Raw genomic sequence first — 13,232 nt, 5'->3', positions numbered from 1 at the left:
AAAGTATCACTTTCCTCCAGAGTCCAACTTGCAGAATTTCCTCTGCACTATCTGATGATTCATCTTGATGGTTTAGATGTGATTAAGACCAATTACTAAGTTGGATGACCTGTTTGTGGTTAGCACTTGGTAAAACATTTTGCTGGCTAAATACATCTTTTTCGGAACTATATAGCAGCCTCCTCTGACTGCAGTCTTGCTGCTGCCTCCTTCATACTTCTGCTTCTTTGGTATAGATATTTCTCTGGGGTAAAGGTCATGAGGGATAGTGAAAGGCTGTCAGCAAACAAAGAAGTATGTTTGTTTCAACTGCAGGCCCTCCCATTCACTGCTTCTTGTTGGAAATGTTAAGGAAGTCCAAAACAATGTTTGTGTATTTAAATAATTGACATTTTATTTTTAAAAAGTTATCTTGCAGTTCTAAGGCTTAAAGTATTATCTAAGGCTTAAAATTTTTCATCCAGATTTAATTATCACAACATTTAGTACCATATACAATTAACCAAACCAGAAATGCATTTGATAAACAGATGGATTGGGCAGGCTTTAAATATTAATTTGTATATCCATAGATGAATTTTACTTATTGTTAAAATAAAATGGAGTTCAACATCAATTCTATTCCTTTGTTGATATTTTTACAGAAGTATGTACTGGAAATCTTGTATATAATCAATTACAAGAGAACTGAAAAACTTAGCTATAATAATGTCATTCAATTGTTGAAATACTTTTGACTTCTATGCTGAATATAATATAGCAATCATTTTGTGAAAATGATTTTTTATGATCTTTTATGTTACAATGCCCTCCATTTTGTTCAGGCCAAAGACTAGGAAACACTAGACCTGCAAACAGATTTGATAACTGATTATTAGAATAATTCCTTTTTTTCAATACCAACACCAATGTTTTGGTTTGTCTTTTATTTGATTCTCAGAGATTTTTTTCCTCTCTGGGAAAATGTATCAAAATGAGATGAGATTCTGGATGGTTGGGAGAAGAGTAATGTTGAAAGTAGAAGAGGGAAAGGAAGTCAATTCTTAAGCAGGTTAATTTTAAAGAAGACCATTAATTTTAAAGAGGATTCCAATGCCTGTGTGTTCTTGAAAGGTACCCACAGGTATAAACAGCCTTCTTTGAAGACCACTATTATATACTACGATTAATTTAAATTTTATTCTTTGTGACTCTAACTTTCTGATCGTATTCTCCAGATCAGGTTTACATAATTCTTGTAGGGCTCCTCATAGTAAATTTTGGAGTCAGAGGAAATCTTGCTTTCATCCTTCATTTATATGCATCACTGGAAGCCTTAGCTCCTTTGGGACTGTCAGCATACAAATATTGTCAAGGGCATGCAGGAACTACATGCCACCCCCCACCACCACACATATGCACACACATACACATTGCTGGAATGGTTTTAAAATCAATTTAAATACCAGGCAGTAGTTGTTGAGCAAGGCATAATCCTAACTAAAGCTGAAAACTGAGAAGGGGCATATGGAGAGAGATTATCAACACTTTAAAGGTTTTACAAGTTGTCCTAATATGTACTGCACAGATAAAAGTGTAGAACAGAGAAGTTTTTGAAACCTAAAAGGGCAGCCACTTAACAATCACTAACATATTTTAAATCATTAATTAGCAGAGTACAATGGCAACCACTGATGTTGAATTTGATATTTGCAGTCAAGCTTTGCTTTTTTTTTTTTTTTTTTTGCTGGCACCTCCTTTTCTGTTATTCTATCAGATGTTTTTTGGTAATTCTTAAAGCTGGTGCTGCTTTTAAGTTTCCATAATGACATTCCTTCCCTCTCAGTCTCTTAACATACTCTTACTGTAATTTGTTGACTTCCTGATGCTTAAAGCATCTGTATTTCAAAATTTCTGTGACATCTGCAAGCACAGTTTTTCATAAACATGAAGTACTTTGCCCTTCAATATTGCACAGTATCTCTCCATCTACTGATAACTTTGCTTAGAGTTATGTTTTGGAAAGTGACTAAATCCTGAAAGCCTGGTAAAAATCCACATGTAAAAAGTAGGTCAGGTCAGATATGGACATTCACATTGTTAAAGGACCCTTTACTTGACAAAAATCTCAGTATAGATAAAATAACATTTGATTTACCCTAAGTGCCAGTAGAATCTCTGGCAAGTTCATCTTTTTAAAGTCAAGATACTCCTTTGGTATACACAGAAGTCTATGACCTAAATTTGGTTAGTTCTAAGTGATGAATTTTAGAAGGTTTGTTTGACAGAAGTAGTTTTTAATTATATTCTTAATGTGTTTGTGGTTAGTATTTTTTAAATTATAACATGAACAAAAGCAATGGTTTTCAAGATTGTTTGACAATGAACATAACAACAAATTAAATTTAGGTAATCCATGTCAAAGTTAATAATTCACAACAAAGGTGAGTTGGTATTAGTAAATTTTACTTATATACTAAAAGATATTAATGATTTGTTTTCGGGTACAGGAAATAAATATATCAGAGCCTTTTACTGCAGTTATTTGTTGAAAGAATAGATATATCCAATTTAGTTCTGCATTTTCAATTTCAATTTTATTTTTTCTAGAAAAAACTAGAAAGATTAAATTTAAAAACAAGCAAATAAAACAATTTTCCTGATAATTGATGAAAAATGAAATTGCTTCTGAATTTTTCTGTCTACAAAATCAATGGCTAGAAGCAAACAGAGAAATTGCAAACCTTGTTCTGTTTTATGAGACAAAGGTTCTTTACTCTGGGAGCAATACAGACTCTGCCGGGATAGGTTCAATGGCATTGGAGTCAGAATGTTGTGTTGCTCACAAATAGAAAATCCCATAACCATAATTTTTCCTTATGTTCAAGGACAAGTACTGCAGGCAAAACACTAGGGAGGGCAGTGCCTTACTCTGGGAGAGTCAATGATGCAAACTGCTTCTGAAGTTGGCTGTGAAGTTTTGAAAACTGGTCAAAGGATTTTTCTGTCAGGCTTGTTTCATTGTTACTGTGTGTCACCCGGATTAGATATAGCTGCAGAAAATAAATAGACAAAAATCAAAAGGTGGCATTATCAACCTGTGATACAGTTTAAAATCTGGTTTCATGTGAGCTAAACAAAGCAAGAACCTTTCTGCAAAAAGCCATCGCAAGAGCTAAAAGATGCAATTTGTAAAGGCAAAATTACCTATAAACAGTATATAAAAATATCATAATCTTACGTGCTGGGGACAGACTGCCTAATTTCTGCTCTTTTTTTCATGTGGACACTTTAATTAGCTCTTGATTTATAGTCTACCACAGGGCAGGAACTGTTCTCTTTGATGGTTCTCTACTAATAGCTCTGGTTGTTATGATTTCTCCTTAGAACATTCTCTTTTAATGGCGCTTCTGCTCAGACTGTAACTGATTTTTCCTTTGCATAGTAAAAAAAATCATGATATAAGGAAGGATGTGTAGCATAGTGAAGGGAAGTCTGAGATGAAATCAAATGATATTTAAGTCAAAATGACAGAGTTGAGACTTACATTACTAGTTTTCTTGCTGAACCCTAAAATTGTCGCTCTTTGAATTGACCTGGTTGCATTCGGCAGACAGGATTCCTGGGGAAAAGTCTGTGAAGCAGATTTAGCAGGGCTTATGGCTGTCATTTGTGCAAGTGTATGGATCAAGTTATTTAACTTAACAGGGAAGCACTCCAGACTTTCCTTTATTTTCCTAGAGAAATGAAAAGAAAAGATGGTGAGTAACATTTCCCTGAGTGACTCATTCCATTTAAGATTTGTTTTCTTGTGTTTGTTGGATGTGGAGGAAAAAGTCAAGAACCATGTCTGTTTATTTGGAGCCCAACTATTAAACGTTATTTTTATAAACCCCAAGTCCACATCTTGAGTTGTTAGGATATAAAAGAAACCCACTTGGTGAAATAGAAAACTAACTGTAATTTTGTATTTTGACTTATTTTAGTTTTGTTTTCTATTTTTAGGAATGATTCATTTAAAATTCAATTTTGATTTATAATTATTTAAAATATTGAAATAATTTCAGAAGTTAACACTACAGAGCAATGCATATTCCAAGAACCTGTGCATCTATCCTTGCATTCTCTGTATTATTCCTTTCTTCCCCATATTTAAATATTTAAAAAAATACGGCTTAACTTTTGCTGCTTTTTTATTTTATTTATATATATATATTTGTGTTATTCTCTCAACTATGTGGCAAAAAAGTTGCATATGATACACTATACTTAATATACAGTATTCTACATTAATTGTTTTGCACCCTGTGGTCTTTGGTTTGGTTTTGATGTGTTTCTGCTTTTTGAAGTCCTTTTTTCCCCTTGTATTTGAGATTTGCAATTGTGTTCCAATGATATAAATATCTTCATATAATGTTCTTTATCCCCTCTGTACCCTCTTCTCCAGTATCTGATTTGCAGTGCTGTCCTTTTGATCCCAGTTAATACTATAGAGCAAATGGTGTGCTTATTCTGTTCTTCATATGTGCTTCCTATTCTACTTCCATTTTTTAATAGAGCTACTCTATCTACATTGTATGGCATCTGTACTATACATACTGCATAGTCTCTCCTCTATCATTAAATCTTAAATTTTCTACCAGGCATTATGTCTGCATCTCTGTCATTTTGACTACCTGAAGCTCATTCTCTAGTAAATTCCTCAGAAAGTGCTCAGAGAAATAAGTTTCTGAATTTTGTGGCCTGACTTGAAAGACAGTTTGGCTGGATACATCATCCTTGGCTCACATTTTCTTTCTTTCTTTCTTTCTTTCTTTCTTTCTTTCTTTCTTTCTTTCTTTCTTTCTTTCTTTCTTTCTTTCTTCCTCTCTCTCTCTCTCTCTTTCTTTCTCTTTCTTTCTTTCTTTCTTTCTTTCTTTCTTTCTTTCTTTCTTTCTAAGATTTTATTTATTTATTTGAGAGAGAGAGCACACACCGGGGGTTGGGGAGCGGGGAGAGGGACAAGCAGTCTGCCCGCTGAGCAGGGAGCCCGATGCCGAACTTGATTCCAGGGTCCTGGGATCATGACTTGAACCGAAAGCAGACGTGTAACCAACTGAGCCACCCAGGTGGCCCTCACATTTTCTTCTTTGAATACCATAAAAACATCATTCCATTTTCTACTGGAATAAAGAATTAGTATCCAAAACTGAACACATACTGAACTTCTTTCTCTTATAAATAATTTGGTATTTTTGCCTGGATGCTTGAAGGAAGTTTCTTTTCCTTCAAAGTCCAGTAGCTTTTCTAAAGTATGTTTCAGGTTGGTTATTCTGGGTAAATTTTCCAAATATTCAATGTGTTTTAATGTAATTTCAAGTCTTTTGACTTCAGAAAACATAATTATGATACTAGTATTTATTAAAATACTAAATAAAGATGCATCTGGGTGGCTCCATCAGTTAAGCATCTGACTATTGATTTTGCCTCAGGTCATGATCTCAGGGTCCTAAGGTCGAGCCCCACTTTGGACAGCATGGAGCTTGCTTGATATTCTCTCTCTCCCTCTGCCCTCCCCCCTCCCGACCTCTCTCTCTCTCTGCATCTTCCTAAAATAAATAAATAAATCTTTTAAAAAATACTAAATAATTTAGCTTTGATACCATCTTAATATATTATTTTGGTATTCTTTTTTAGGACTTTCATTATGTACATATATGGTGGATTTTCATTGCCTTATTTAAAAAGTCCTCCTTTTGTTCATCTTTTTCTCTGGAGGCATCTGTTATATTGTCATGTTTATTCTGTGTTTCTTCTGGTTTGCTTTTAAAATTGTTTTCTTTTCCCAGAAATGAACCCACAACTATATGGTCAATTAATCTTTGACAAAGAAGGAAAGAATATCCAATGGGAAAAAGTCTCTTCAACACATGGTGTTGAGAAAACTGGACAGCAACATGCAAAAGAATGAAACTGGACCACTTTCTTACACCATACACAAAAATAAATTCAAAATGGATCAAAGCCCTAAATGTGAGACCTGAAACCATAAAAATCCTGGAAAAAAACACAGGCAGTAACTTCCTTGACATCGACTATAGCAATTCCTTTCTAGATGTCTCCTGAGGCGAAGGAAACAAAAGCAAAAATAAACTATTTGGACTTCATCAAAATAAAAAGCTTCTGCACAGAGAAGCAAACAATCAACAAAAGTAAAAGGCAACTATGGAATGGAAGAAAATATTTGCAAATGACATATCTAATAAAGGATTATTATCTAAATATATAAAGAGCTAATAAAACTCAATACCCAAAAGCCAAATAACCCATTTTAAAAATGGACAGAAGACATGAATAGACATGTTTCAAAGAAGGCATATATTTGGCCAACAGACACATGAAAAGATGTTCATCACTGATCATTAAAGAAACACAAACCAAAACTACAATGAAATATCACTTCACACCCTGTCATAATGTCTAAAATCAACAACACAAGATACAACAGGTGTTGGCTAAGATGTGGAGAAAGGGGAACCCTCTTGCACTGTTGGTGGGAATGCAAGTTGGTGCAGACACTCTGGGAAACAGTTTGGAGGCTCTTTAAAAAGTTAAAAATAGAACTACCCTAAGGCCCAACAATTACACTACTAGGTATAGTTACCCAAAGAATACAAAAATACTAATTGAAAGTGATACATGTATGCCAATGTTTATAGCAACATATAATAACCAAATTATGGAAAAAGCCCACACATCCATCGACTGGCGAATGGAAAAATGTGGTATATCTATATCTATATCTATATCTATCTATATATATATATCTATATAGATACAGATATAATGGAATATTATTCAGCCATAAAAAAGAATGAAATCTTGTCACTTGCAATGACAGATGGAGCTAGAGACTATTAAGCTAAGCAAAATAAGTCAGTCAAAAATGATAAATACCATATGATTTCACTCATACGTAGAATTTAAGTAACAAAACAAATGAGCAAAGAAAAAAAAAGAGAGAGAAGCATTCCAAGAAAGTCTTAACTTTAGAGAACAATCTGATGGTGACCAGAAAGGAGGTGGGTGGGGGGATGGGTTAAATAAGTGATGTGGATTAAGGTGTGCACTTGTGATGGCCACCAGGTGTTGTATGGAAGTGCTGATTCACTATAAATTAACTAACATTACACTGTATGACCTGCGACTAATATTACCTGTATTTTAACTAACCAGTATTTAAATAAAAACAAAAAAATGCAATTAAAAATTATGTTTTCTTCTATTTTTAATTCTTTCTTGGGTTCAGTCACCTCATTTCTGAGTTTTTCTAATTGTGATATATATTGTTCTTTCATGTCATTATCATTGTCTTGATTTCTTTTAGCTCAAATTGAAATATAAAGATACAGTTTCTTCCTTTGGTGGGAAAGTCTTTCTGGCATACTTCATTGTAGGGAGTTTGTTTTACATCTTATTTTTTTATTTCTCATTATAATTTCGTATGACATTCAAACACGATCCATTTTGCTTGCTCATTTTAATATGAAATTAGCATTCCTGAACTTTCAGAAAGGAGTAGAAGGTTTTTGAGGGTCTGAAGCTCCTTTTTCTGTTGTTATAACAATAGTGATAAAATAATGTTGTTTCATATTTTCTGAGATATGCATCTTTGCTTATCCCCTCATCCCCAACTTTTTCTGGACTTTGGCTTTCCTTTCTCCTATGATCTTTCTCCTCTCATCTTGAAATATACATCTAGCAGTTTCTCTTCAGTGTAGGACTTTTTCCTGGACAGAAGCTCCAGTTACCTTTGAAAGCTCATGAAGTTCTCTGACCTTTTCACATCTGCCACTGAACCCTTGCCCTTCCCAGTGAATTGGAATGTGTAAAAATTCTTCCCAGTTTTAGCTGCTGTTATCAAATTGGTCTGCTCAGCTTTCCAATGAGTACCTGTGGGGTCTTTGGAGTCCTGTTCTCAGGTCAATCAGATAACCTATTGTTTCTTTTAGCTTCTTCCCATAACATGCTGATACACAGGTCTTACAAGCACAGGTCTTACAAGCACAGGTCTACACAAGCTGAATGGTTTGTCCTACCTGCTTGTATTTTAGGGTTCTTGGAAATACTTTCTTGCATAGTATCGTTGTAGATATTGCCCATAGTTTTTGAGTTTTTCAACCCTATTTTATATGTCTGTTTTATTTGGAAGAGATTCAGGAACATTAAAAAACTTGACTTGTTACAATATATAATTCAAGCAACACAGTAAAATGTGAAGTAAAATGGGAAAGGTTCCCTTCATCCTTCCTCCAGTACCACTCTCCTCCAGAAATAACCACTAGAAACAATTTGATATTATTCTTTTGAGCTTTCTTTATACATTTGTGCAAACAAACAGATACACAGACATACATATACACTATCTTTAATCCTACTACATGACAGGTGCTTTTCTAGTGTTGGGATATAGCAATGAATAACAGAAATTTCTCCCTTTATAGAGTTTATATAATGCGAAATTCAGACAATAATGAAATAAACATTTAAAAATAAAGAATCTGAGAAAGCAATATATGCTACAAAGAACACTAAAATAGAAATTGTAGAGAGGGAATACAGGCTGCAATGGGTAATCTCACTGAAAAAAGAGTTGAATGATTTGACACAGACCTTGATTTGCTAAGAGTGTAGGCCATGGGGATTTCTGATGGAGGACATTCAAAACAGAAACAACAGCTAGTCCAGAAACTCAGAGGTAGATGGGTGACTGGTGTTTGGCAGATTGCAAAGAATGGCTAAAGGGAAAAGCGGAATTAGATGGATAAAAAGAGCAACATTTGTGAGGATTGTGATGTTGTGTGAGATAGAAGTAAAAAAGACAGGAGTCAAAAACCACAATTCTATGCAATGTTGAAATCTGCTATTTTAACTTCGTAATACATTTTGGAAGAAAAATTTTATAGTAAGTGGTACATAGTAAGTGGCCCCAAAATATCTGCTAAGTGAACTACCTTTCTAATTCAGAACACAGAGTTAGACCTATTTTTGAAATTGACCACACAGTACCTGAAAGTATAGATGTACAGTCCTAAGTCTAACCAATTTTTTTTTTATTGCAAAGACTATTCTTTCGTTATGGATTCAATTTTGTCCAATACTAAGCCTCTCTATATATGCCTAGGCCAGCTTTTGGCCCCTTTATTGTGTTGTCCTTGTCATTTGTCCATTTCTGTGACAATACTATACTTCCTCAAAAGCTGGAACTTATAATAAGTCTTGAAATCCACAAGCCCTTTTATCCTCTTCTTCTTTAGGTATTGTTTTTTCATCATTTCACCCTTTAATCTCCCAAATATATTCTATTTTTATTTTATTTTATTCATTCAAGTTAGTTAACAGTGTGGTATTGGTCTCAGAAGTAGAATTTAGTGATTTATCACTTACGTATAACCTCCAGTGCTCACCAAATACCCCCAACGAATGCCCTCCTTAATGCTCATTACCCATTTAGCCCATCCCCCTACCCACCACCTCTCTAGCAAGCCTGTCTGTTTTCCATATTTAAGTGTCTCTTATGGTTTGCCTCCTTCTCCGTTTTTATCTTATTTTATTTTTCCTTCCCTTCCCCTATGTTCACCTGTTTTGTTTCTTAAATTCCACACAAGTGGAAATCATATATTTGTCTTTCTGACTTATTTTGCTTAGCATAATACACTCTAGTTCCATCTACATTGTGGCAAATGAAAAGATTTCATTCTTTTTGATTACAGAGTAATATTCCATTGTGTGTCTATATATATATATAACCTCTTCTTTATCCATTCATGTACATTTGTGCTCTTTCCATAATTTGGCTATTGTTGATAATGCTGCTATAAACTTTGGGGCGCCTATGCCCCTTTGAATCAGCATTTTTGTATCATTTGGATAAATACCTAGTAGTGCAATTGTTGGGTCATAGGGTAGCTCTATTTTTAACTTTTTGAGGAACCTCCAAACTGTTTTCCAGAGTGGCTGCAACAGTTTGCATTCTCACCAACGGTGAGGGAGGGTTCCCCTTTCTCCACATCCTCACCACACTTGTTTCTTGTGTTGTTGATTTCAGCCATTCTGACTGGTGTGAGGTGGTATCTCATCTTGGTTTGATTTGTATTTGCCCGATGGTGAGTGATGTTGAGCATCTTTTCATGTGTCTATTAGCCATCTGGATGTCTTCTTTGGAAAAGTGTCTATTCATGTCTTCTGCCCATTTCTTAACTGGATTATTTGTTTTTTGGATGTTGAGTTTGGTAAGTTCTTTATAGATTTTGGATACTAACCCTTTATCAGACAGGTCATTTACAAATATCTTCTTCCATAGAATTGGCTTATCAAGCTCACATATACAAAAAAATAAATGTATAAGGATTTGAGTGGTATTGCATTGAAAGTATAATTCAATTTGGGGAGAATTAGCGTCTTTACAATATTAAGACATGCACCCGGTAAGCATGGTAGATTTTTGATACCTTTGCACTGCTAAGATAAATGTTAAATGGAAGTGGTGATAGCAAGCATTTTTGGTTTGTTCCTGATTACCAAGAAATTTCCAGTATTTCACCATTAAGTATAATGTTTTCTGTTCGGTTTTAGCTAAGGACATTCCTTTCTATTTCTGCAGTTTTTAAGAAACAAGTAATTCTAAATTTTACCAAGCACATTTTCTGTATCATTGAAGTGATCATATAACATTTCCTCTTTAATCTTTTTTACTACAGAGTCTTGATTGTTTACCTTTAACTACTTACTTTACTGAACTCTTGTTATTCCATTTTTTTTAATTCTCTTGGATTATTTTATTTGTTGTCTTATTCAAATGGAAAATAACAATATAATAAAACTTAAACATAGGGCTTTACTTATCAACATAAAGGTATTATTATCTTTTTCCTGACATTAATGGTAATACTTGCAATTTTCCACTTTTAAAAGTATGATGTTTGGGGCACCTGGGTGGCTTAGTCGTTAAGCATCTGTCTTCAGCTCAGGTCATAATCCCAGCCTTCTGGGATCAGGCCCCACATGGGGGGGCTCCCTGCTCAGCGGGAAGCCTGCTTCACCCTCTCCCACTCCCCTTGCTTGTGCTCCCTCTCTCGGTGCCTCTCTCTCTGTCAAATAAATAAATAAAATCTTTAAAAAAAAAAGTATGGTGATTATCTAAGTTTCCTTCTATTCTGAGCTTACTAAAATTTTCTAAGAGGCATGGATGTTGAATATAATTAAATACTACTTTTCTGGGTTGGCATCTATCAAAGTTATCATACAATGCCTTTTTTAGACTAACCTGCCATGTCCTCAGTGTTAACAATGTAGTTCAATAACGTTTTATAATTTTCTCCTCAATTTTATAAAGCTTCAAACCCATTTATCTTGTTCTGGTATTAGACTCTTTCAAATAAATCCAAAATTTTACATTATTATACATCAATCTAGGCCAAAATTTGCTAAGAAAGCTAAAATATGACTCTGATCATTACTCATTTCCATAGTGTTCAAGTTTCTAAAGATATTCTTTGACTTTATGAATTTATGGGTATATTGTATAGTATAAAACATTTATTTCTTTTCTCATTCATAGTTTAAAGAGCAAAGATAATAACAGTAGTATGAGTACAATGTTAATCATGATTTATGGAGACCCAACCATTCATTCATTCATTCAACAAATATGTACTGAACGTATTTCATGTGTTGAGGTGGAAACTCTAGGGTGACTGTGTGTACTCACTTCTCATGAAGATTGGTTATGAACCATAAGTCCTAAGTTCTGATGTACTCACCTTCACAAAATCTCAACTATGTCCATGCCTTACTCTTACATTGGCCAACAGTTCAGAGGTAAGAAGACTCGTGATGAAGGATGAACTTTTATGATAAGCTTATAGTTTTAGGGTAGACTTTCACCTAAATCTATCTCCTATCTCATGAGTGACAGATTTAACAGCTCAGATAAAACAGCACTGTTAAATATGACCCAGTTTGGGACTGGGGACCTGAGAGTAGGAGGTTTTGGGCCTCTGCAAGGATCTGATTTATGCAGATGGTAGCCCTATGATTTATTTTGTTTAATGGCAGCATCAGCAGGATTATATTTTAAGTATCCTCATATTACAGGTGCAAAGCAGCAATTGGAAGGACCCAGTTCTTAAATTTCTTAGGGGAAACCTCCAGATCATCCTGCTAAACACTTCTAACTCCCTGTCAGGCACTGTTTTATGTGCTGGGACATAGAGGTAGAGAGAAATCAGATTTCTGCCCTCAGGGAGTATATATCCTTTGGCAAGCACTGCATTGAATGCCTTACGTTAATCTTTTCATCTTTATAGTCCAAAGGGTTAAACAATAACCATAGAATCTCAAGCTTTAGATCCTATCTTAAAAATGTGTACAAAATCTAATCTGCTTCATAACATATTCACCTTTTCATAAGACATAAATATTTTAAATTTCTTATCCTTAGAAACAACTGCTACTAACAGGTTTCCTAGTTATGTGTGCGTGTGAACGCACAATTGAGTTTATCAGTCTCAGAAAACTGGGTTGAATCCAGGTGGTCTGATCTTCCAAATCAGGTTCAACATACAGACAGAGAACAGTAGTTTTTTCTTTTTCTTAGATTAAATATTGTAATATTTTTTGAACTCACATTTATATTAATATGTGACTATAAGGGGCAAAAGTTTTTCACTGCTTTGTGAGTCACATCAGAATAACCACCGAGGAGAGGTGTCTATAACGCTGTGCAATGGCAGTTGAGCGAAACTTCTGAGGCAACAGGATGGAAATTTCAAGAGCATATTTCTATTGCTGAAGTTGTTTATATCATTTTGTGGTTTGATAAAATACCTGTTTTACCAGTCAGTCTCTTTAATAGTCTCAGGGAAATATTTCTCAAAAGACTTTATCTGTGAAGGAATTTGCATAAGAGCATTCTTATTTAACCATTGACTCTGTAATTTTATCATATATAAATAGAAGAGTGTCAAGTGACTCATACTCCCCATGAATGAATTCTTCATCTAACCTCCAAACTTCATACTCATGTGTGATAAACACACTACTTTTTCTTTTTATATTGGAGTTACTGACTGTCCAGCTTTGTGAGTCATTCTTAGATTCAGAGGGAATAATGACTTAATACAACTTTGTCACAATTTTTTTTTTAATTTTTATTTATTTGATGGGCAGAAAAAGAGAGCACAAGCAGGGGTACTGGCAGGCAGAGGGAGAAG

The 13,232-nt window shown here is 34.4% G+C and overlaps 1 protein-coding gene across 3 annotated transcripts in view; it reads right to left on the bottom strand.

The window, feature by feature from the left end:
• Window positions 1-13,232, bottom strand: part of PIK3C2G (phosphatidylinositol-4-phosphate 3-kinase catalytic subunit type 2 gamma) — a 354,209-nt gene that overhangs the window by 66,592 nt on the left and 274,385 nt on the right. For all 3 annotated transcript variants that reach the window (XM_087855664.1, XM_045781381.2, XM_045781382.2), the window contains exons 27-28: window positions 3,527-3,716; window positions 2,911-3,032 (exon numbers count right to left, since the gene is read on the bottom strand). In XM_087855664.1, the coding sequence (XP_087711790.1) occupies window positions 2,911-3,032; window positions 3,527-3,716 (312 nt within the window). The remainder of the gene's footprint in view (window positions 1-2,910; window positions 3,033-3,526; window positions 3,717-13,232) is intronic.

This window comes from Ursus americanus, chromosome 25, assembly GCF_024610735.1.
Source record: "Ursus americanus isolate L20-20 chromosome 25, mUrsAme1.1.p, whole genome shotgun sequence".
Taxonomy (NCBI): domain Eukaryota; kingdom Metazoa; phylum Chordata; class Mammalia; order Carnivora; family Ursidae; genus Ursus; species Ursus americanus.
Note: the sequence above shows the minus strand (reverse complement) of the source record. Positions and strands in the feature narration are given on the sequence as shown.